We start from the raw sequence: 23,973 nt of genomic DNA on the forward strand, positions 1-23,973 counted from the left end.
ATTTTTTAAAGAATCAAAAGTGAGAGGTGTTATTAATAAATGTTATTCTCTATTAAATAATTATTTAACATTAAAAAGTTATTAGTTGTTTAATACAGTAAGTCCTCTACTTACGAACTTAATCCGTTCGTAGCGGTCGTTCGCAAGTCGAAAAGTTCGTAACTCGAAAAGATGATGTTTGACGCAAAAACTCAAATACAACGTTGTTTTTACAATTATGTAATGTTTAGGCTACTTGAATAATGTTGAATTAAGATTGTTAAAGGGAAGTATAAATTCAAATCAATCACATATATATTATTTATTAAAATTACTCATTTAAAACAACTACAAATGTACATATGTATGTACTGTAAATGTTTTTAACATAAAACTTCAAAAATAAACTTGACTGTACAGTACATGAAAAAAAACCAACTGCACTTTAATAGTAAACAAATGACACCACACATGATTGACACACGACCACAGTCCAAACTCAACTAAGAGCTTCTCATCTACCTCTCACACTTAGAGTACCTAGATATCAGAGTAGCGACACACGAGTCATCGCCGCCATGTTCTGTCGATCGACTGTCATCACGTGGTCTATGGGTTTACATTAAGAAATAACGATTTTTTTAGTTTAATAAAGCATTTTATTCGTAAAAATGCTTTATTAAACTAAAAAAAATCGTCATTTCTTAATGTAAACACATAGACCACGTGATGACAGTCGACAGAACTTGGCGGCGATGATTCATGTGTCGCTACTCTGATATCTAGGTACTCTACTCACGCTCATGTTAATCAACCTGCCATCTGTCGGCTTTGTTCGTAACTTCGAAAGTTCATAAGTCGAATGTTCGTAAGTAGAGGACTGTCTGTATATAAATAAGTTAAATTTAATTTAATAGCAAATGAAAATCGGAACAAATTATAGTTGACTATGCCACTTTAATAACAATTATCTTTTGAATTATGATTTTTGACAAAATTAGGCAGAACAAATTATTTAATTGTTAATTGAAAGTTTTTATTAAAACCTTCAATTAGCATTTAAATATCATATTCATCTAATGTAGTGTTTCCTAACCTTCTCAACCAAAATACTGTAACTCTTAGAATAGTCATTGAAACTCTTAGAAAAATTATATTTGTGATAATGTAAAAAAAAAACCTGGAACTATCTTAAAGGGAATTCCTTTCAAATGCTATTTCACACATTATTCTGAATTCATATATATTTTTAAAATTGATAAGAGTAACTAGAAAAATTTTTATTTCAATGAAACTAATTTAAATTATGGGGTACATGTTTTTCTATAATCTTACATATCTGTTGCATGTCTGTCTGTATTTTTAAACTTAAATAAATGTTGATCATTTTATACTCGCTGTCTTCCTGCCCCCGGATAGGGAATATTGTTATCCAAACAAAAACATCTGAAATGTGAAAAAATTGCACCAAGTATTAACAACTATTAACAACAAGCACTAACAACTATTTAGATGACAGGTTAAATTTCTTTTTTCTTTGGTAAAGATAAGCTTGGCACTTTGAAGTGGTATCCAGAAGATTTTTATCTGTATTATTATTTTCTACATTTGCTTCCAAGTACCAAATATCTTTACCAAAGAAAAAAATGACTGTCATCTAAATACTCATAAGTATTAACTTGGCATAACTTTTTACATCACACATGTTTTTGTTTAGATTTCAATTGTTTTTGGTTAATGATTGTATATTACATCAAGCAGGGGTGTCAAGAGATGTTGCTGGGCCCGTGGAAAAAATTTACATGGACCCCAAGTAAATAAATTATTTGAAAATTTATTTTGATTAATATCATAGATATTAGTTTTTGAAAAATAAACAACAATAGTTATTGTTAAACATTTTATATTACAGTAGTGCTTAAGTAGTAATTAGTATGTAAAAAAAAAATTGTTAAATGATGTCCAGCCTCTATCAATACCAGGAATTTCTCCAATTTGTACCTTGCAGGTCAGATATGGCCCTTGAAGCAATATATGCCTAGTCCATATAGCTTATTTTTACTTACATGTTTTATTATTAACAACGCTAAATCCGGAACCTGTTACCGGTGTAAATCGTGTGAAAAAAAATCTTTCAAAAACATTTGTGAAGAAAGGTTTTTTCCACGATTTACACCGGTAACAGGTTCCAGATTTAGTGTTGATTTCACCCCCAGTGTTAATGTGATGTCGAGTTTCTTATTTATTATTAACATTTGAAATAGTTTGGAGCATATACATTTTAGAAAAGTTAACTAGAATTAATAGACTTTGTTGCAAATTATTTTTATAAAAACCTATTTAAAGAAGTTTAAAGATTTAACAAAGGAGTTTGTTAAATTTTTGCAAATCTCTGCCAGAAGAGATTTTTAAAAGTCTTAAGAAGTTTGGAATGTTTTCTTCTTTTTCTTCTATGTACTTTGTAAACAAATCTTTTTGAAAATGAAATATATAAACTCAAAATATTGAGCAACACTATCCAAAGAATATCTAAAGGAGATTTTAATATTGGTGGCACAAGACTTATCCTCAATTTTGATGATTTCTTTTTTAAAAAGCAGTTGCGAATTTCATATTGGTTTATGTCCATTATTATTCACAAATAAAAAATCTTAATCTTTGACTATTTCTTACATATAGGCCCCAGACTTGTTTTACAGTTCATGTAGTCATTCTCAGAAATAGGTTGGAGATTCCTGATCTACTCTAAACTAAGCATCCTCTAGTACCAACTAATCCTTGCCTTCTGGCAAATAGATGACTATTGTCAACTTTGTTAACCATGTCAAAAATTTTGGCTTAGACATGAGTAGTAGTTCTAAACTATAACTTAAGTCTATAATTTTGGTATTTTATCAACATCATATACCAAGATTTCAAATGAAAATGGAGCTTGTGAGAATTAGCACAAGGAATTTGGTGATGATATGATTCAGACTTGGTGACACCACAAGCCTGTCGTGCTTCTTGCGCTATCGGCTCACTGCATCACGAAGTTTTAGTCTCAGTGTTGGCAATCTCCTTATACTACTTCTCGAGAGTTCTATTTTGTTTGATCATCCTGTACTTTACATAGATCAAGATTATAGTGTAAGGAAATCTAAACTCTTCCAAAAATATATCATGATTATCTTTTGAAGAAATTTATTTTAGACTAAGAAAATAATAATAATTCAAATTATAAAACAAATACTTTGATCATTTCAAATATACAGGGTGTTCGGAAATTCCCATTACAAACTTCTAGGACTTGTAGAGGGGAGTGAGTACATAATATTTTGATTAGGAACCCATGTCCGGAAACGCACCGTTTCCGTTCTACGACGGTTTCAATTCAGATGTTTAACTCTTCCACTTCTGCTGAGGGAAAGAGAAAAGTCTCAGAGTTGCTTGTCCTGGTATGCAATAGGGTAGACAGGATGACGTGTAGAATAATTAAATTTCCTAGTAATTGCACTGCATCACAGCTAATTCAAATTCCTCAAGTAGAAGTGAAAGAGTTAAACATCTGAATTGAAACTGTCATAGAACGGAAACGATACATTTCCAGACATGGGTTCCTAATCAAAATATTATGTACTCACTCCCCTCTACAAGTCCTAGAAATTTGTAACGGGAATTTCTGAACACCCTGTATAAATAAATTTGGATTATTAAAATTTATTAATTAATAATTCTATAAATTTCCATTCTAATGTTCTTTTATGTGCCATCTATCACAGTGATAGATTGTTGGAAAAATTGTCTTAAATTAATATTTGACATTAAAATCTAGAAGTTACATGATAAATATAAAAGCATTAATTATTGTTTTTATTCTGTTTTAAATGATGTGAAACTTAACTAATAATCTTGCAAAAATTTTTAAATATGTCACTTTATCAGAAGTTTGTTTCTCTATCATTAATATTCATATGCAGAATTAAATAGATTAACTAATAAATATTCAAAAACCTTTTAATAAAGTTTCCTGTTGAATTTTAAAGTAATGTATTTAGTTTTTTAAAAGCCAAAATATTAGTTTAACAACAGGTTACTCTAACATCTAATAACATTAGCATATACATTAACTTATACATTGTTTAATGATTATGCCTAAGTTTAATAACAAGTTACTTTAATATTTAACTTGAAAATGATCTTTAAAAAACGTCATAAAAGTTATTTAATAAACTTTTTCTACTGAATTTTTATGGGTTTTTATTTAACTTATTAAGTATATTCAATACAACTTAAGCTTTAATGTGAAGTAACTATAAAAATCTTCTTCAATTTTAAACTTTAATAACTTTGAATGTACACAAAATAAAAATACAGTACATTGTAAATAGCATATAAAAGTTTAACTCTTAAAGTTTCACTACATTTTTCAGCTGTTAGGAGCTGAGATTCTTAAGCTATAATAAACATAATAATTAGAATTATGCAAGGAGATTATAGTTTATCGTATTAACATTATACTTAATATGCATGAGCATTTTTCATTATATGTTAATTTTATAGCCGTATAATTAATTTATAATAGAAAAAAATAATAAATAATAACCTAATTTATTATTCTATTTCTAATGAAGTTTTTAATACACTTTTCTTCTCTAGATACTTATTCATGTATAATGAAGATTATCTTAGGAATAATTGATGTTTTCTCTCCATACTTTTCAATTAATAGCATGAAATGGTGGTGGGAGCTTTGTATTTAGAATAGTGCTTAATTGTGTATTTTAGATGTTAAATTTATTCATTCATTTTCTGTTTAATATTAAATTATCTATCTCTTTTTGTAATAATCTGATGTTAGGGTCCTCCTGGTCTGGATGGAATGAAAGTAAGTACTAGAAAGTCAAAATTTTCATTTTTAATTGTCGAATATGCTTTAAAGCTCTGTTTATTTAATATTTTAGGGTGAACGTGGAGAATTAGGAAAAAAGGGCGAGAAGGGTGAACCAGGTCTTCCGGTAAACATTGTTATGATGTTATGAGATAGCTTTTAAAGTCTTTCAGTGTTACATGTTTTGAATAACTAAGGAATTTGACTTAGTAATTGAAAACCTAAGCTAAATACTCAAGATAGAAAGTGATAACTGTTGAGTGATGAGTTCTCTCTATTGATTGTTGAAAGAGCAGCAGGTACTGGTGGATTTGGATTATTTATGTAATGGCATCAGTAAAATTATATAATTTTCTACACCAACAATTCCTAACCGGGGGTGCGTGCTTGGTGATTTAGGGGTACACAAAGAAAGATTAATAATGGCAAACGTACTATAAGAATATTCAGATTCTGCATCGAGGCCTTTGACGTCATATAACTTGAATTCAATAAATTGATCTTCTGAGTTTTAAATACATATATACAATTTATTATTAGTTTCTTTTTATTAACTACCTTCAAAGAGAGGTGTGATAAGTAGAAAAGTAGATAAAACACTAAGCACCAATACAGATAACTTTTTAATCTTCATCAAATCAGTGGCCCTGTGCACCTTCCTTGCCATGTCACTGCTATTTATTTACAGTTGCAATAAGTTTAAAATACAACTATATAAAGTACAAACATTTTTCTAATGTAAGGGGATACAATTCAGTTAAATGGGCTGCCAAAGGGTATGCAAGTCAAAAAAGGTTGGAAACTGCTGTTCTATACAATCTCAATGTTGCATTACATAAATACTCCAAATTCATTGACAACTATTCAGTTTAGTTTTCTCAGCTGATGGAGTATTGAGTCAATTTTTGGCAGATTAACCATTTAAAACTATCAACCAATAGTTTCCATCCCATTTTTCCATCATTACAATTTTTCTTAATCTAGAATATATAAAATATTTTATTATTTTATTGATGTAAACTGTTAATTATATAAGTAATAAAATTTTGATTTATATTTTTAGGGTACAGATGGTATTCCAGGCTTGTCGGTAATTGTTTCCCTATTTCCAAATGTCGATGTTTAAGCAACTAACACTTTCCTTACAAAAATTGCTCTCTGATTTTTTAAAACTATTCTGTCATCTTTGCTTACAGTTCTTTCTGTTTGATGAATGTTTTATCTTGTTTTGTGATTGTGAATATGTGATTATAAATTCATTTATAATTATTTATTATTGACTTTACATTTGTAATTAATAGGGTTCTAAAGGTGAACCAGGAGATCCAGGACAATTGGTAATAACTAAATATTCTGGCCAATGTTGATTTAATTATTTGTTAGCAATTTAAAGTTTTTATTTATCTTTATATACTTGATTTTATTTTCAAAAGGGGCCAAGAGGTAAAAGAGGAAAGCGAGGCGAAAAAGGTGATAAAGGTGATCAGGTAAGTCCATTTTTTAAAAGAACATTATGAATCAACTTGAGAAAGGAGATCTGTGGTGTAGACTTTCTACTGTTAAGTCTAGGCCATGGCTTTTAACATTGCCAACAATAATTAATAGTACTCGTGTACTCCGTAAATCCCGCAAGTCATACCGACAGAAGAGGGGCCTTTGCCCGAAACGTGTATCGGCCTATAGTGGATCCAGAATAAAGATAAAGTAAAAATGCCTTGTGTCTATTAATGCACCTAGTAGTGAAGGAAAAAAAGTAATAGTACTCAATTACTGGTACTTTCTAGAGGCAACAATCAGCACAAAGAGAGTCTAAGTGATGATTTAAGTAACACTTTATTTATATAATTGGCCCTATAAATTTAAAAATGTTTAAATGAAATCGTAAATGAAAAATTTCTAGAAAAAGCATTTTTTATTAAATTATTTTTTATAATAATAAACAAAATCTTCAGAATAATTACTAGTAGGCCTAATATATAAATCTACAGATTGAGGTGAATTGTTTAATAACTATTAAATTTATGAGATTTAAAAAGCTTTAATATCATATATTTTGTTTTAAAAACCAATGATGGTAATTTTCTATGCAAATTTTTAAAACTATTTTTAAACAAATTATATTAAATTTCATAATTTTACTTTTAAAAAACATTGTATTACAGTATCATTTCAAATAGATGATATTGCTATAAAAAGATGGAATTTTAATATAAAATATTTTGTGAAATATAGTGTGTGTGTATATATATATTTTTATATATTATTATATTTTTTTAACTTTTTCTGTACTGTAGGCATTATGGATTCTTTTCATGCCCATCATTTGTTCAGGCAGGCTCATAATGGGTGTAGTTCCCAACGCATACAATTGCGGCAGGGAACTTGATAAGATTACTTATACAAAACCTATAACAACAATAAAAGGGACAATACAACCTAAATTGCATGAAGTTTTCACCAAATACCTTTTCTTGTTTTGCATAGCAACTCCAAACAGTCTTGTGGATGCACCAAAATTGAAAATAAGTAGTTTATCCAGTTGAATCTAGTTGTAGTTACAGTTTATAGTCTGTCTATCGATGAAATATTGCAAACAATATCCAATGGAAACAAATTCACAACTTGCCTCATTCTTTTGCTTCTTCATAGACTCTCACACATCTGCATCAACATGCAGGTGTGTGAGAGTCTAACTTGTTCTCGCCCACAGTCCAACCATTTCACCTGCAGATGGAAACACATCAAATGAGAGCTCATGAATGCTGAATGCTGGAGAAGGTCTTAAAAACCCTCTTGAAGGTTAGGAGGAGTGAGCAGCTCCCCCTAACATGAACCAATTTCTGAAAATTAAAATAAAAAAAGCAAAAACAACAAAAAACAAACATAAAAAATGGTGTGATAACACCACAGGGATAACAAATGTGACAAATGGGGTCTGACATACGTGGGTCTGGGTCAAATCATCTATGTAAAGACAGATGATTTGCCCAGACCCATTTAGAATTCAAACTAGAATCAAATCACAGTCCCTTGAGTAGTAGACTGATGTCTTTCTGGCTATTCAGCCATTAAAATATTTCATTATAACATATTCTTTTAAAGTGATGGTTTAATTTTTTTAAATTTAAATGTTGAATTTTAAACATACAGGAATATTTTCATTTTGTCAGAGTCAGAGCATAAAAAGTCATTTAACTGAAATGATTTTTTATTCACTTATACATCCTATCAATTTCTAATTTTATTATTAATATAAATGACTTGTTGAGTTAGCTCCTTGAAAACATACATTCATTGACTGAAAAGTTATGCACCAAGGCAGAAGCTCTGGAATTAAATGAAACTATATTAGTCCCAACATAATGATGATGATTAACTGATTATAATATCATAGAAAAGAGACAATTTCCTATGGAACAATAGTATACTTTAAAGAAACCTTTAGTACCTTGTAGAACCTTTTCTTGCCTAGATACATATGGAGATAACATCAGACATGATAGAATACAGGCACTATATGCTATTTTAAAATAGATTTTCTCTGTAGATTTTGCAATTGCCAGTCTAGCTTCCTCAAATCTGTAGATGGCCAAAGTTGGCATTTAATCTGGTTCCATAAATGCTTGATGAGTTGCAAATCTAGAGACCAACAAAGTGTGACAATATGATGGAGATATTCCTGGACGTCGGTCGGAGAAAGAGCCGCAAAGGCTATAATCTCCATATCAAACAAGCGAAAGGAAAGGAAAGGAGATATTCCTGGGAAACTGTGTGCGCCTGCTATGAAAAGCAACACAAGGACAGGATTTCTTAAATGTATCAATATGCCTTGTACACCACTGCTAGGAGTGATCATCTATTTTCCGACAGAATTCAGACAGTGGGATTTCCCACTAAAGATGATACATTGACAATCAGTAGCAGTCTATCCTTTTCTGTCATAGCACCGCTGCAAATAACATTGACGATATTGAAGTGTTAATGGCAGAACATATAGTGGCTGCTGTGCATGCAAATTTTCCTCAGCTAGTCACTTGCCAATGCTATGAGAAGAAACTGACTTTATAGCAAGGCATCAAACTGTCTCCACATAGTGGACAAAGATGTCAACACAGCTATTTGTGCTTGTCTGATGATAACACAATCATCTTTCTTGATGGGGTCTGTCTGAGGCATCCAGTCCATTCTGATTACTGCAAACAGCATACAGCTAATTCTCACTGGGTGCATAATTTTTTTTTGTCAATTAGTGTATTTTGAGCCCACCAGTGACCAAGCAGTTCTGTCACGGGTTCGGACGGGCAGGCCACGTGGAGTTTTCCAGGTTTTCTCCACATTTGTAACACCTGAATAGGGGCCAATTTCCCTTACAAGACCTCCCAGAAGGCATTTTCCCTCGTGCAACATCGCGCACCAGAGAAGACAATGGAGAACCATCTGGTTGTAACTTCCCCCAGGATACACTTTGGCGCCTTAACTAACCACTTATTAACCTGTGCCAGGTGCTTGCTGATGTCAAGATTTCTGATATGGCACACAGAGAGAGTGTATTTTGAAAGAAGAAATTATATAGTTTTGGTTTTTTTTAATAATTTTAGAAATTTAATAAAATGTAAATACCTGTTTTTATCAGATTGATAAGAAATTTGATATAAAATGATGTCTGAAGTTATTCAACTAGAAATATTTTAATAAGAAACAGAAACAAGCTTAAAGATTAGCATAAATAAATCATTAGCATTGTATTCCCTAACATTTTTGAGCATCACACTTCATCTTCAAGAAGAAGATATTTTTTTTATCTTCTAAAATGTCTGTACATTTAACAAGTAATTATAATTAAATGCAATAAAAAATATTTGCTATTTATCAGTTACAATTCAAGTTCAAAGTATAAAACAAAGAATAAAATGAGTGGTTGTTGATGCTCAGATTGTTTTTGTTTTATATCTTGAACCTGGAGATAGCTGATAACGCAAACTAAACATTTGTTGTCAATTATAATTTATTGATGGATTAAAAGTTGATGATGATAATATTTAAACTAGGGCATGATAAAAAAAAAACTACATGTCATATCGATATATTTGTTCTATTCCAACCATATAGTTTTATTTAGCCTTCTGTACTTCTAATCTTTCTTACAAAATACAAATCATAAATAGAAATCTTAAGTACTTGTTATATTTTATAGTGAAAATTTTTAGAATCTATAACAAAAACAAATTTGTCTTCCAAAGATGAGCTATGATGCTTGAAAACACTTAGAAATATTTAATTTCTATGTAATTTAACTCCATTAAAGCCTCTGTAGTTACATAAGTGGACTGTTGTAATATAAAAACAAATTTTAGATCTTTGAATGATTAATTTAATGAATCTAATATTCGGTTCCTGTTTTTCAGTTTTTTAAACTTGTTCTTTAAATTACCGATTTAATGATTTATAGTCCCAAAAAGTGGATTGTTTTTTGAAATTATAGAATATTATTACATTATAAGAAGCATTTATTTTATGTTCTTATTTTAATTACTATTCTTTTGATCTCATATTAATGCCTTCTTCAACAAATTACGAAAGCATTATTCAATAATGGAGTATCTTATACGTAAAGTTATTAGAAAATTAGTAATTAATTATTACATATTTTTATTCGTATTTAAATTATAGGATAAGCTACCCTGAAAGAAATAAACAAATATAATTTTTTATTACATTTTTGTAATTGTTTGAGAACAAGTTTCGGGAATAAATAAAACCAGAATTTAAATAAAAATTATTCTTTTTAAAGTTCAGCATTCAAAATATTTAAATTACACTGGTTAATTACCATAAGGGCTGGTTGCACAAGTTTTAATATACTGTATATTAGATTATTTTAACTTGTACACTATTTCAAGTACAAATATATAAGTATTTTTTCAAGACAGATTGATCTTTATTTGTTAATTCATTTAACTTTTCTTTCTTTCTTTTTTAAAGCTTTTTCTGTTGTTGAGGAAGATACGTGATGGCACTTCCAAATTAAAAATGGTCAATTTTCTTAATATAAAATTATGTAAAAATTGTAATTTCAGAATGTACATTCGAGATTTTGAGATTAAATTTTAAAGTCACAAGAAAAATACTTTTTAAATATTGATTTTGAATAAAACAAACACATCTGACACCAAACAATTTATAATCGTGTCTGTTAGAATGCCCAATAATTTACAACTAGCTTTGAATTATTGATAGAACCAATTATATTCAGTTATGCTTTTTGAATCACTGCCATGAGAAACATAATATACAAAAATAATGTTACTTATTTCAATTAGATTAACATTTTTTTTCGAAGCTGTTAAATTTTCTTAAGTCAAACAAATGAGAGTAAATTAATAGATACTATCCTATCAAAGATTTAATTGACTGGATGTGGTTCTGGACAACTATCCGTAGACTTGCCAATTGGTATTGACTCGACCGTATTTAACAACAATTATAACATTAAATATTTCAAGTATAATGGAGGAGAAATTCAACATCAAGGCATGAATTATAACACGAATTATTTGCATTTAACTGATATAAATTATAGTATACGTTATGTCCCTCTATAGTAATTTATTAAATATTCGGCAAATAACTATATTTATTTATGTATTCGTCATATTAACTTAAATTGCAACTGTTGCTATTTTTAATTCTGTGTTTATCAATTTACATCTTAGTTTTTGGTTATAATTATTGTTATTAAATTAATATACTGTATTTTAAAGTTGTTATTGTGCATTGTAGTAGTTAAATTATAGAATCAAGAATACAAATTAAGAGAGAACTTGGATTAAATGTTTAAAACATGATATTTAAAATATAGAACAATAAGATTAATGCTCTAACGAATGATATGATTCGAAGATGAAGTTGAGGATGTGTCGAAAATATTAATTTTAGAATTTCTGAATGACTTGAATTGCAAGCTGACTTTTTAATTCAAGTAAAGAGATGTAAGAAGTACTTAGCATTAGAGACATCATTCTCAAGTTTACGAGTAATTTATATTAGAATAAATAATGTAAACTTTAATTATCAGTTTTAAAAATTCATTTTTCTGATCAAGAATATAAATTTTGACAATGCAAAATTATTGAATCTAACTGTGATATAAACTTACAAACACTATATAATAGTTAAATGTTCCGTTACTGGTTTTTACTGAACTTTTTAAAAAGTTAAAGCTATTGGCTTTTTTTTAGTAACGTATCACACAGGGAATAGTTATTGACATATGCTTTATTGATGGAGGAAATGCATTTCGGGTCTTAATGACCCCTCTTCATTCCTTACTCTCTACAAAAGAAATGATAGATAAATATCACATCACAGATAATATTTTTTTAAAAATTTTTTACTTACGTAGATGATTATTGATTACAAATTGACATTAAAAAACATTGGGTACAAATAATAACAATTCAAAGCCCAACGAGTATATAATAAATCACCAAACGATCGCTTAAATATCGGGCTACTATATAGTAGCCCGATATTTAAGCGATCGTTTGGTGATTTATTATAAACATTGGGTAATTGACTGGATAGAATTTGTTTAAAAGGGTTGCTGTGTAAGATAAAATAAAGGTAAATAAGTAAAAGAAATTATTTATTAAAAGAATAAAATTTAAAACATTTCTGCTATAAAATAGTATAAATTGTTATTTAATTTTTTACCCATCTACAGGTAATATTTATTTTACTTTTGTTTTACATCCTTTTAATGTTACGTAGTGCAGACACAGCCATAGAGTTTGGACCATCCTTAAGTTCATGGCTGCATTTGCAGAATGTAGTCTTATCCTCACAGGAAACCATCTGGGAGAGATGGGGTGGGATGAGATCCCCTGTGGACACTACATGCCATATAGAAGTGGCGTCTAGATCTCATCAATCATTAGACCATTGTTTAAGTTCATTTTATCTTTTATTTTGATAATTTCTAAATGTTCAAATAATTTTCTTTTTATAATATTTTTTTATTTTTTGAGTACTTTAACATTATTGAGTGATATCTCACAACCCTCGCCGCCGTTACAATGTATGGCCACTGTGAATGAGTGTAATTAAATTTAATAGCACATAAATGTTCACTTAGTCTGATTTTTAGAGCTCTTTCAGTTTCACCTATGTATTGATAAGTCGGTTGGCAGCTGCAGGATATTCTATATAATATAAAACTCTATAATAGTATTTAGAGTTTTGTGGACAATTTAGTTATATGTTTATACTTATAAAATTTTTTTAAAGCCTTATTTTTCATTTAAGAGTTAAAAATTTTGAACATTATGATGAAATAAGCTAAATATAATAAGTAGCAAAAAATTTAACACTTTTTCTCATAAGCAATACCTTTCTTTTTCATGTCCATCACGAGTTCATGATAAGAGCAGCTGGCTAATGAAAAACAGTGTCTGATATTTTTTCTTAAAACTCTTTTCATTTAGTGAGCAAGGAAACAGAGCCAACATGTTCTGCAACAGACCACCCATTAAAAATTTTCAAGATCTTTAACCTGGACTCAGGTCCCCGAGTAGCAAGCTGATGGAAGGAATTTTTGTGGCTGGTTTGACTAGATATATCAGGCAAACAGCTATCCAGCCATCACATCTTGTCAAACTATCCATCTAAATTTCTGGAATCTGAATGGGATTCAAATCAAAATCTTTCAGAATAGCAGAATACCTTTACTGGCTCACCAATAGCTAAACTATTTTGATTTATAAACTGTTAAATTTGCTTAATCAACATGTTTGTTTTCCAATTAGAAAGGTATTCCTCATGATATGTAATGAAATTTTTAATAAAACTGATTAAGGAAATAGTTTAAAAAACTACATTATAATGAAGCAAGTAGTACAAAAATATAAAAAATCATCCATATATGATATAAAAACTTTACAAAAACAGAAAATTCCTCCGATTTCGGCACTGGGGTGAAATCTATACTATTCGGAACCTATAACTGGTGCATAACACGTATATACTATACAGTAGATCCCCCTATAACATGGTAGATACGTTCCGTGTTATATGAATCCGTGTTGTACGAGTCACTTAAATACACGAGCCAATCACAGCCCGTGTGCCGGGCTGTCATTGGTTCATGTATTTAAGTGACTCGTACAACACGGAATGTATCTACCGCGTTATAGGGGGGTCTACTGTATATATAGTGCGGTCGACAAACATTTTCAAGCTATCACTTCGCTCTTCCTCGGGTCAACTGGTTCCCTGGATGGAGTGTACATTGTTTAGTGGGATTAGAGTTTTAACTTAAAAATTATATGAGAATAACTTATGAAAGATATAGAGGCATATGCCATAAATAGTAAATAAGAAATTTGATAAGATGAATCGGGCACTAATAAACACAAATATAAAAAGAAATGTACAAGCAAACAAATTTCGATTGAACTGGTTTGTAAGTGTATTAGCATATAGTTCAGTTTATTAAATTCCTTATTTATGTGAGAAAAGTTTTAGTTAAATTACCTAGCAATAATGTATATTTAAATTAACTTTTTCAGAATTATCTGACAGATAAATGAATAGAGTAAGCAATTACTTCTCCTAAAAAACACATCATATTTTTTAAGCAATATATAATATAAATTATCCAGCACTATTGTTACATTCAAATGGGTTAAGGTATTTAAAAAAAATTAAAAAACAATCAATAAAATTTAAGTGGAAAATGATGGAGTGAGGTCATGTATGATGGTGACAAGTTGACTCGTTATCTCTCCTTATCTAGTTTGTGCTGCTGTGACTCATTTTTTTTTTGTGTCAAATCCTTAATTAAATCAATTAATGTTTGCCAATGCTTATGCTGGGTTATTGAGAGCTGTATTACCTCAAGCTAAACTACCAGAGTTTAGTATACTTAAGACATATTGCCTAGCATTCCACAGATCTTAAAATTTGACTTACAAAATAACTTACCTTTTTTTCTGGTCTTTTAATCAATTATCTAAAATATTTTTTCCACATCTTTCTGTGTATGTACTGTACAATACTGCCATCATTGTCTTATTTATTTTACGTCTGTATATGGGCTGTTCAAACAAAACAAAATTCAAGTAAAATAGATTAAAGATATGCATATATATATATATATATAAATCTTATTTTAATTGATGTAGTTTACAAATTAATTCATATCTCATTATGTAAAACAAGTTTTATTAGTTCTTTACAACACAGAGGAATTCTATAATTATAATTAACCCTTATTTGTTTTCATAGTTTCTTACAAATAAAGAAATATATAGAAATTTGATAAACATGAAAATATGGCTGGAAAGTTGTATGATAATATTCATCCATGCACAATATTTCTACAGCAGTTTATAGCATTTTGAATGAGGAAGTTTGCTGCTGTCTTCCTCACAATCTAGACTCGCTGTTGTACAATTTGTATCTTCGGGTCTAAATTTATATAGCGTATTAACTGAAAATGGTAACTGCGTTGAAATGATTTTCATTTTCAACTTAGGTTTATTTATGTATAAAACATTTGAGAAATTAGTCAATTTAAAATACATTTTATATAACACAATTAAATAAAAATTTGATATTTTAATTATGATTTTATTTTATTGTTCATCTCTAAACACTATATCAATACATTTTGCAGTGGCGTAGCAAACATAACTAGTGCCCGGGGCATAACTGGTGCCCGACACTTTATTGGCACCCCCTCTAGAAACGCATATAGTTTGTCTTGGAGACCATTTGGGCACCCCTCTGCGAGTGGTGCCCGGTGCATGATATACCCCCTTGCTACGCCACTGAGACTTTGTTGGAACACAACTTTCATTTTTATGTTTAATTAGTTGTTGTTGCTGTTGCATTTATTTTAAACATCATTTACAATAACAACGTTGCGGATAGAATTTCGGATGCAAATTATCTGGACTCTGGCAAAGTGAAAATATTGGTTTATTAAAAGCAGGAGCATTAAAATATTGTTATAGGGCCTTGACTAGATCAGGCCTCTTTTGTCTATTTTTTTTTCTTCTTTTAACAAATGACTTTTCCTTCTTGACAGCCCTGTTAGTAATTATTAGACTGTGCAACAAAAACCTCTTATTGCATACATGTTTTGGAACAAATCTTTAAACATTTATTGAGATTGAAAGATAAATTATTTAACAATATAAAATGTATAGTAATTTAAATATAAAGTTTTGATAAACTTTATATTTAAATTTTCAGGGCGTTCCGGGACTAGATGCTCCGTGTCCTCTGGGACCCGACGGCCTACCTTTACCGGGTTGTGGATGGCGACCACCTATAGTAAGTCCTATTAAATGAATTTATCGAAATGAAACAAATTAACATTAATGCTGTTTTATTTTTAATTATTTTTAATATTCGTTTTCTGTCGTATTGCTGCTTCGTTTACCTTAAACGTATACTAATTTGTGTGCTATTTAACTGTGACACTGCATGAATTGATATGCTAAATTATTTAATTATAGGGACCTATACCTCCGGTTTCACCTTCTACGATAGATGACGACGACGACGAATAACATAAAAATCTAACATTACTAAGCACTGCCATTAATAAAATGATGTGAGTCTTAAATTTGAACATTAACTCATGTTTGGATTAATTGATTATTGATTATGTATTTTTTTTATAATTCAGTGATCGTGGTGTTACCATGAGGATGTGGTAGATCAAATCCATTCTCATTTTGGAGAAATTTGAGAACGTCTTTAGATACAGTTCTTCATTCAATGAATATAATTGTAAATTTGCATGTTTGGAAATGTTCACTGAATTAAAATATTGGATAAAAATATAACAAATTAATCAACATGCAGCAGGAACACAATTATCTAATTACTGCCACTATTGAAGTTTGGTGATGGAAAAGTATATGGGCATGTGTGTGTCTGTCACAAATAATATACAGTAATAAACAGGAAAGGTTTGTTAATGCAGAAAAATACAGAAGACCGACTAATTTCTTTGTGATAAACTTTACGGCACACGAATATGAAGCCAAACAAGACATTTGCTGCATTTCAGATCAAAACAGTGATCATTTATGATTAAGAAAGGTATATATACATATATATATATATTACATTATCAGAGATTTTACAGAATACTGAAAATTGAATCTTTTATTGTAAGATTTTTTTTGTAAAAATTAGTGCCAAACCCATACAAAAAATTGTTGGATAACAGATTAAAATATTTGCTATGAGGTATTAAACTGTTCAATTTATGTTAAATTGTCATTTTCTAGAATTATTTTATCTGTAAATTTTCATAAAAATACAATGTATCAGTCAATGTAAATATTTCTAGTCTTCTTCAGAAGTACTTTTAGCATCTTTTAATGCTTTTTTTTTATAAGGATGTCATAAGAGAATAATATTTACAACTAACGTAGATGGTGCTAAGTTTTACTCTTTACATATCAGGTTTTTGCCATTTCTTAAATGTCTTTCGACCCCGAAGGATTTATCGTTTGCTTACTTGACGTGTATTTATTGCATTCAATTCCTGTCAGCTTATAATAATGCTTAATGCACTATTGTACAGCATTTGTAGTGTGTATAAAAAAAGGAAACATACTCACATATAAGTTATTGGTTTCTAATTGTTATAAAAGAACTGATTTTATAATTTTTCTTAAAAACTTAGCTGGTTTTACATTTCAAAAGGTTTTCCACAATTTTTCAGAAATCAAAACCAGTTGGTATTTTGCATTCAATGAATGTAATTACTGATATGTTCTGTAAATAATAATATTGGAAACATGATAAATGCAATCTTAAAAGAAATTTAACTAAAAAAAAATATATATATATATATATATTAAAAAATCATCATTTGTACACCATTTTGTGTAAGATATGTTTTTGTATGATTCAATGTCTAGTTGTAATTAAATGTGTTCCTTCATTTGGTACTTGGCTTTATATTTTTATTATTTTTTTTTCTATTCAACACTCCATAATAAAGCTAAGTTTAGATTTTCATTAAAATGATTCCATAAAAGAATATTTTATATTGTTTTACAGTGTTAATTTACTTACTAAGCACATCAGACATATCCCTAGGGCCCCTGAAATTGGAAAAAATAAAGCAATTTTATGGCTACAGTTAAATGTTATTAGTTTATGATGCCGTAAAATTATGTAGAGGGCCCCAATCTTCTGCAGAAAGGCCCCGGAAGGTCTTAGTCCATCATTGATGTTTCGGGTGCTAAATTTCACAAAATATTAAAAAGTACACTTAAAAAAACTCAAGAAAATATTCCAATTCTTCTGAAATTGGAATGTTTTTTAAGTTTTTTTACTTTAGGAAACACTTGTAAAGGTTTTTAATACAAAATTTTAAAGTAGAACTGTGAAGAAATGCTTTAAAATTGATTTATTGCCACTTTATTTAAACTTTCGGATATAAAGAATATTTGGAACACCAACGATTAATTTGATAAAAATTGGGTATAAATTACAATGTTGATTTGTCAATGGTGCTATACTCAAAATACTTATATATAAATATTTCATATGCTTATTAAAAATTGCATTGGTTTGCTAAATGAGGAAAGAATGAGGCCCAGCATCCTTGACCTTAACTGCTCTTCCTGACAATCACCCAAAACGGTACCTCACGCCTTAGATTCGCCAATGATGTCTTATAGAGGAGAAGTAGAAAGGAAAAAAAAAATCCGGTTTATTTTATTCTCTAGAAAATGTTCTAAAAGAAGCTAACACTTGGTATGAGACGAACGTTTCTATATTTACTTATCAGAAAGGGGAGGACTTGGGATCGACACGTGGCCAAGGATACTTGGCAAGAATTCGTCTGACCTGTTGATGCAAAAATATAATTCTAGTCACGTTTAAGTGTAAATTTGCTTGTTTTTTTTTAAATGTAAAAGCTCATTAAGTGTGTTCTAAACTCGCATAAATTAGAATTTATCTTACTTATGTATATAAATTTATAAGGAAGTTCACGACGTATCAGAAAAATACTTTATAATTGTTGATAGGATAAAATAAAAACGGTGGTACTTGGCACTTATACATACATTTTTCTTTAAGGAAAGATTTTTAACAGGATAATAAGTGTAAAATCAGTCGGAATTAAGTAAAAGCTATAATTTTCCTCTAAAAATAAAGATGTTTTAACTTAATACTAAACACTTCATATAAATATATAAAGCTATATTGGTAACAAGCAGTGACGATGCGAACTCGAATGGTGTTAACTGTGGCACTAGTTACTACTTGTATCTTCCGAATTTTTTAATCAAAATAGAAACTAAAACGATAAGTAAATTATCGTTAATCGAAATCAAAACCTCTCGCTTTTTGAGGCCCCAATAAAGCAGGGAGAAATTTAGAATTGTAGTTTTAAGTTAGAATATATGAGGCCCTAACAGTTTTTATATAAATCTGGCTCTGAAGTTGTATTAATCCATAATTTGGACTTGGGATCTTGGGAAGATCCTACCTAGTCTGTAATATATAAGGGACATTTATGTTCTAACAAATAATACATATTAATCTTTATTTTTTGGGGTGGAGCAAAAACCCTTTACATCTTTAAATCAGGCTACGACTTGTGTTTAAATCCGACCTTGCTTTTGGGTCTCCACGCAATAGGACCCGATCAGAATATCATAAATGACACCGAAAAGAACAATACAAAAGATACGATTAGATAGAATTACGCCTATAGACGAGTTACCGAACGGGATAGGAATCCCTATAGAGTTTTAAAGAAATTTTATATCTAATTTTCGTTTTATTCCACTTCATATTTATTTATATTTAGAATTATAAGTCCATAAACTTTCTTATAAATTAATTGGCTATAATCGAAAAAAAAAAGGCATTTCTCCAGGCATAGATCGAATTTACAGATCTAATAAATATGCTTACAAGTTAAAAACTGTCAATTGAAAATTATAATGGACTTTACTCTTTAATATCAAGTGTTTCGTATAGTCTGCAAATTGTCAAATCGCAGACAAATCTGACTTAACTTGTAGACTAGAGTAATGCTCATCTTTGAACTGAAACTTTATACAAGTGCGCTCGAAATAACCAAAAATTTGATTTAGATTGCTTAATAAGTACACAAATGTTGGAGTTTTTAAAAAATATAAGTCGATAATTCAACAATCGAACACATTCGAGAGTCATTTTAACGAATTAACACATTAAAATATACTGGAGACGATGATTTAAGAGAACAAAACTGGATCCTACTCTAACAATTCAGAAAAAATTGTGAGAGGGAGGGGAGGAAAACTTTTTCATTGTCGTAATTTTATGGGAAGTGACAGCAGAGGAAGGAAATATTTAGCTTTTTTTGTAAGGAAGTTCTATCACAAAACACATCCTGGCCTGAAAGAATTAACAGGTTATTCACCACAAACATTAATTGTCTCACTAATTAACATGGCTACCCAGCCAGACATTTATATTGAAACTACACCCAACCTCTTGTCATTACCAGAAAAAGGAGAGAGAGGGAGAAAGGGAGGGAGGAAAAAAACTAAACTAGACAGGCAATGTTAAATAATTAAATGAAAATAGCTGATATGTAACGCTTTTTTTCTTTATTAAATATATTTTACAATAGGATAAAAATATATATCATTCGTCCTAAATTTGTTCGACTTTATATTACTTCTATTGTTTTTATCTCCCTCAATTTTTATTCTAGTTAACAATGTTAGTATTGTTTTAACTATCTTTATGAGATTTTCCTCTTTGTTTAAGAGATACGACGAAATAAATTCGAACTTTTTAAACAATTTTAAGCTTGGAAAACGGGGGTATGAATTTACCCGAAAGGATTTTAAACTCCCCCCTCATATTCTAAAGGTCTCAGTAGTTAGAATTCAAGGACGTGAACCGTAACTATTAAATGACCCAGCTAAAGCCGAAGTTCCCAGATGGGGAAGCTTAAAAACTTGGACGGTGAGGCCCCAGTTGCAAACAATTACGCCTTACTGTAAGCCTTGCTAAGACCAGGGAAAGACCATTAAGAGATGTTATTCTTTCGTTCTTCGCCTACTCCTCGACTCGTATCAATATTAACGTTGATTAAATTTAGCCTCGGGCTCGTGTTTTCACGAGGGGTGTAACCCGTAATTTTCAACGTTAAGTAACGTAAAATCGCTACGAAATGAGACTTTGATATAACTTAAGCGTGTGCGGATGGATGAGAAGTAGAAAAATTGTCATTTGTGCAATAATTTAAGGAGTGGAAATCCGCAATTTAGCTTAAAATAAGAAATGCGACCTTTTGTACGTATAGGATACGAAGATTCGATTAAAATTTTTACTTTAAATTACTAAATTTATGCGTGCTTGTACGAGATGCGAGCTAAATATAAATACATTTTAATTAATGAAAAACTATCGCTCGGTGGAATTTGAGTTAAAATTTAAAGGAAATGAGCGTTAAGAGGCGTAAAATCGTCACATAATGAGACTTTGATAAAAATTGTAGAATTGGTGACGATAATAACAACTTAATTGGATAAGAGCCGATATTTTGCGCCTCAAGGTCGTTGCCCTTTGCTCCGGCGTATACATTTTGACATTTGGGATAGGTTTTCTCCATTTGTATCAATGAAATATTTCTCTTTTCCTCCTCTACATACAAAACAAGGGTTTCCATTCTCTAACCATTATCCCGGGAGTAAAGAATGTACTATTAATCTTTCAAAGAATTAAGTTGCTCTCCCTTCTCGCACTTAGCAATGAATGGAAGTTCAGATAAAAATTAATTATGTCTATAAATATTACAACGGAAGACGGAATAAAAAGTTATTTTGTATACTTGGCAAGAAAACATTTTAAAATTGGACGTATTAAGAATAATAAGGCATCCATTCAGTAATAAATGAAAACCTTTCTTTGTTTTTGTCTTAACTTATCGCTTCTTCCGATTACCATTGAAGTGGCGGAAGAGGTTAAGAAGTGTATCGTTTGAACCATCGAGAATAAGTTTTTTCTATTTTGTGCTTCGTCTAAGAGGGAATAATTTTATAAGTTATAATTAGAATACACCAAATATAAAACTACAATATAGAATACCCCTCGTACTAATTAGAATGCCCGACAGACTATACTTGGTAGAATATATTCAACAGGCCTATACCTAATATAGATAATTTAATAGAATATAATTAATATGTCTAATAAGATACCAAATATATAGGGTCGGATTTACAATTGTATTCGTCAAAAGATCTTTCCCTTTACCGAGTAATAATGGACCTTACACGTTAATTATTTTTAAGAATGAAGCAATCCCCTCGTACCTTCAAGCCCTAAAGTGTAGCTTGTTAGCTTAGGTGTAAATCCAGCTCCGAATAGAATATAGGGCCTACTCGTATAAAATGTATAAAAATTTTGTATAATAATAGGAATATTTTAATTTTTTATATCATTTATTCTATCTCCCTTTATCTATACGCCCCTTTCTTATCGTTTCTTATAGAAAGATAGATGCTATTTCTCCATAATGGACAGGAGGAGGAAGATGAGGGGGAAACGAATAAGAAGGGTTTCATTACCACTTATTTTTTTTCAAAATTTGAATAGGTTCCAATTTGTGAAATAAACTAATCTCTAGAGTTAATTCTACTCTTAAACACAATCCTTTTGACTCCCCAAGTTGTAATTTATTAGACTATATTTTACCATAGGTCCTGCCTGTATCCGTCGTCTAAATCATTTGGCTCCCTATGGACGATGGGCCTCAATCAGAAGAGTCGGGAAAAAACCCTAAAAGATATCATCTATATTAGTTTCTGTCGGGCGTGGTCCAGATACATATTTGTCTTTAAATGTAATTAGCCGGCTACTTGGGGTTTATCTCTGTCTCTCTATCCCTTTTTTTTAAACCAATTGATAATTGTGCCCTAACTCGCTCAACCTGATTTTCTTACAAAATAAGGTTATTTGTTTCCATATCACGATACTTACAAAATCATTAAAACTTCATTCATGAAATAGGTTGATGCAAAAATATAGGTAGAAGCACATTAAAGTTTCCGCCCGATTTTTAAAGGCTTTAGTCTTTTTTTCTCCCGATTGTTTGCTCGCTATCAGTCAAATAGATAATGTTTCCTAAGGTGAACGTTTTTCTTATTTTGCTTTTCTTCTTATCGATCGATAAATAGAAACTACTACAGCCCGAAGGTGTTAGTTCCGGTCATTGCCGCTACGGCGCCACGAACGTCACATATGTAGCCAATATATATACCGGTATATCTATATATACACACTACATTCTAGTACTACCCTTTTATAACTTTACCATTAAAACTGAAAAAACTACTAAATTATAGACAAGAATAACAGTTCCATTCCCCAAAATTCGTGTGCTTTACAGTGCCAAGTATCAACAAAGCTACGAAATTTATATTGTGTCTCTAACAGTTCACTTAACAACTGGAGTACCAACAAACATTTTGATCCTAAGACATATTTTAGATTGAAATTATGGTTTTATCTAACGCTAGTAGCATGATTTAAGAGTTGGCATCCTATACCAAACCTCAAAAAAAGATGATAAAGCTATTTTATAGTGTCTCTTCTACTATGGTTACGAGTCCGGGATGTTTCTCCGCTCTAAATTTACGAGTAGAAGCTGTTTTAGAGTTAAATATATGTTACAAGTATTTGAATGAAATTCAGTTTCGATCAAATTTCTTATTACGTAACCGAGGTTTATGCGTGTTATATCATTATTTTATATATTTATCGTCTCTTCAGACTTGAGGAATTATTTCAATACCATCATAAACATCGAGATCCACACCCTAAATCGATTCTATAATGTCTAAGTGGTCCTATTTTTGTCACTTATACTGACTTCTATTAACTAGATCGATACAACTATGAACCCCATTTTGTATCGAGTCAATACACTGCGGACAAAGTACCAATTTTTGACGAAAAATATGATTAGGTAGTGGTAAAGTGCAGAAGAGCGCCAATCAATTTTTCCCCCTTTGTGAAGTTGTGACATAGAAAATTAAAATGGCGGAACGGGACTTTTACGATCGTTCGCACAAGTGAAG

The 23,973-nt window shown here is 30.2% G+C and overlaps 1 protein-coding gene across 4 annotated transcripts in view; it reads left to right on the forward strand.

The window, feature by feature from the left end:
• LOC136983418 (collagen alpha chain CG42342-like) overlaps positions 1-17,823 on the forward strand; it is a 94,685-nt gene extending 76,862 nt beyond the window's left edge. The window contains exons 25-32 of one of the 4 annotated variants that reach the window (XM_067280145.1): positions 4,820-4,846; positions 4,923-4,976; positions 5,913-5,939; positions 6,151-6,186; positions 6,283-6,336; positions 16,106-16,186; positions 16,372-16,469; positions 16,545-17,823. In XM_067280145.1, coding sequence (XP_067136246.1) covers positions 4,820-4,846; positions 4,923-4,976; positions 5,913-5,939; positions 6,151-6,186; positions 6,283-6,336; positions 16,106-16,186; positions 16,372-16,425 — 333 coding nt within the window. In that variant the 3' untranslated portion in view covers positions 16,426-16,469; positions 16,545-17,823. Of the gene's footprint in view, positions 1-4,819; positions 4,847-4,922; positions 4,977-5,912; positions 5,940-6,150; positions 6,187-6,282; positions 6,337-7,143; positions 7,478-16,105; positions 16,187-16,371; positions 16,470-16,544 lie in introns of those variants that run through there. The other 3 variants (XM_067280143.1, XM_067280144.1, XM_067280142.1) reach the window with 3 other exon arrangements.
• The last annotated feature ends 6,150 nt before the right edge of the window (positions 17,824-23,973 follow it).

Source organism: Centruroides vittatus, unplaced genomic scaffold, assembly GCF_030686945.1.
Source record: "Centruroides vittatus isolate TY-2023 unplaced genomic scaffold, ASM3068694v2 contig_882, whole genome shotgun sequence".
NCBI lineage: Eukaryota > Metazoa > Arthropoda > Arachnida > Scorpiones > Buthidae > Centruroides > Centruroides vittatus.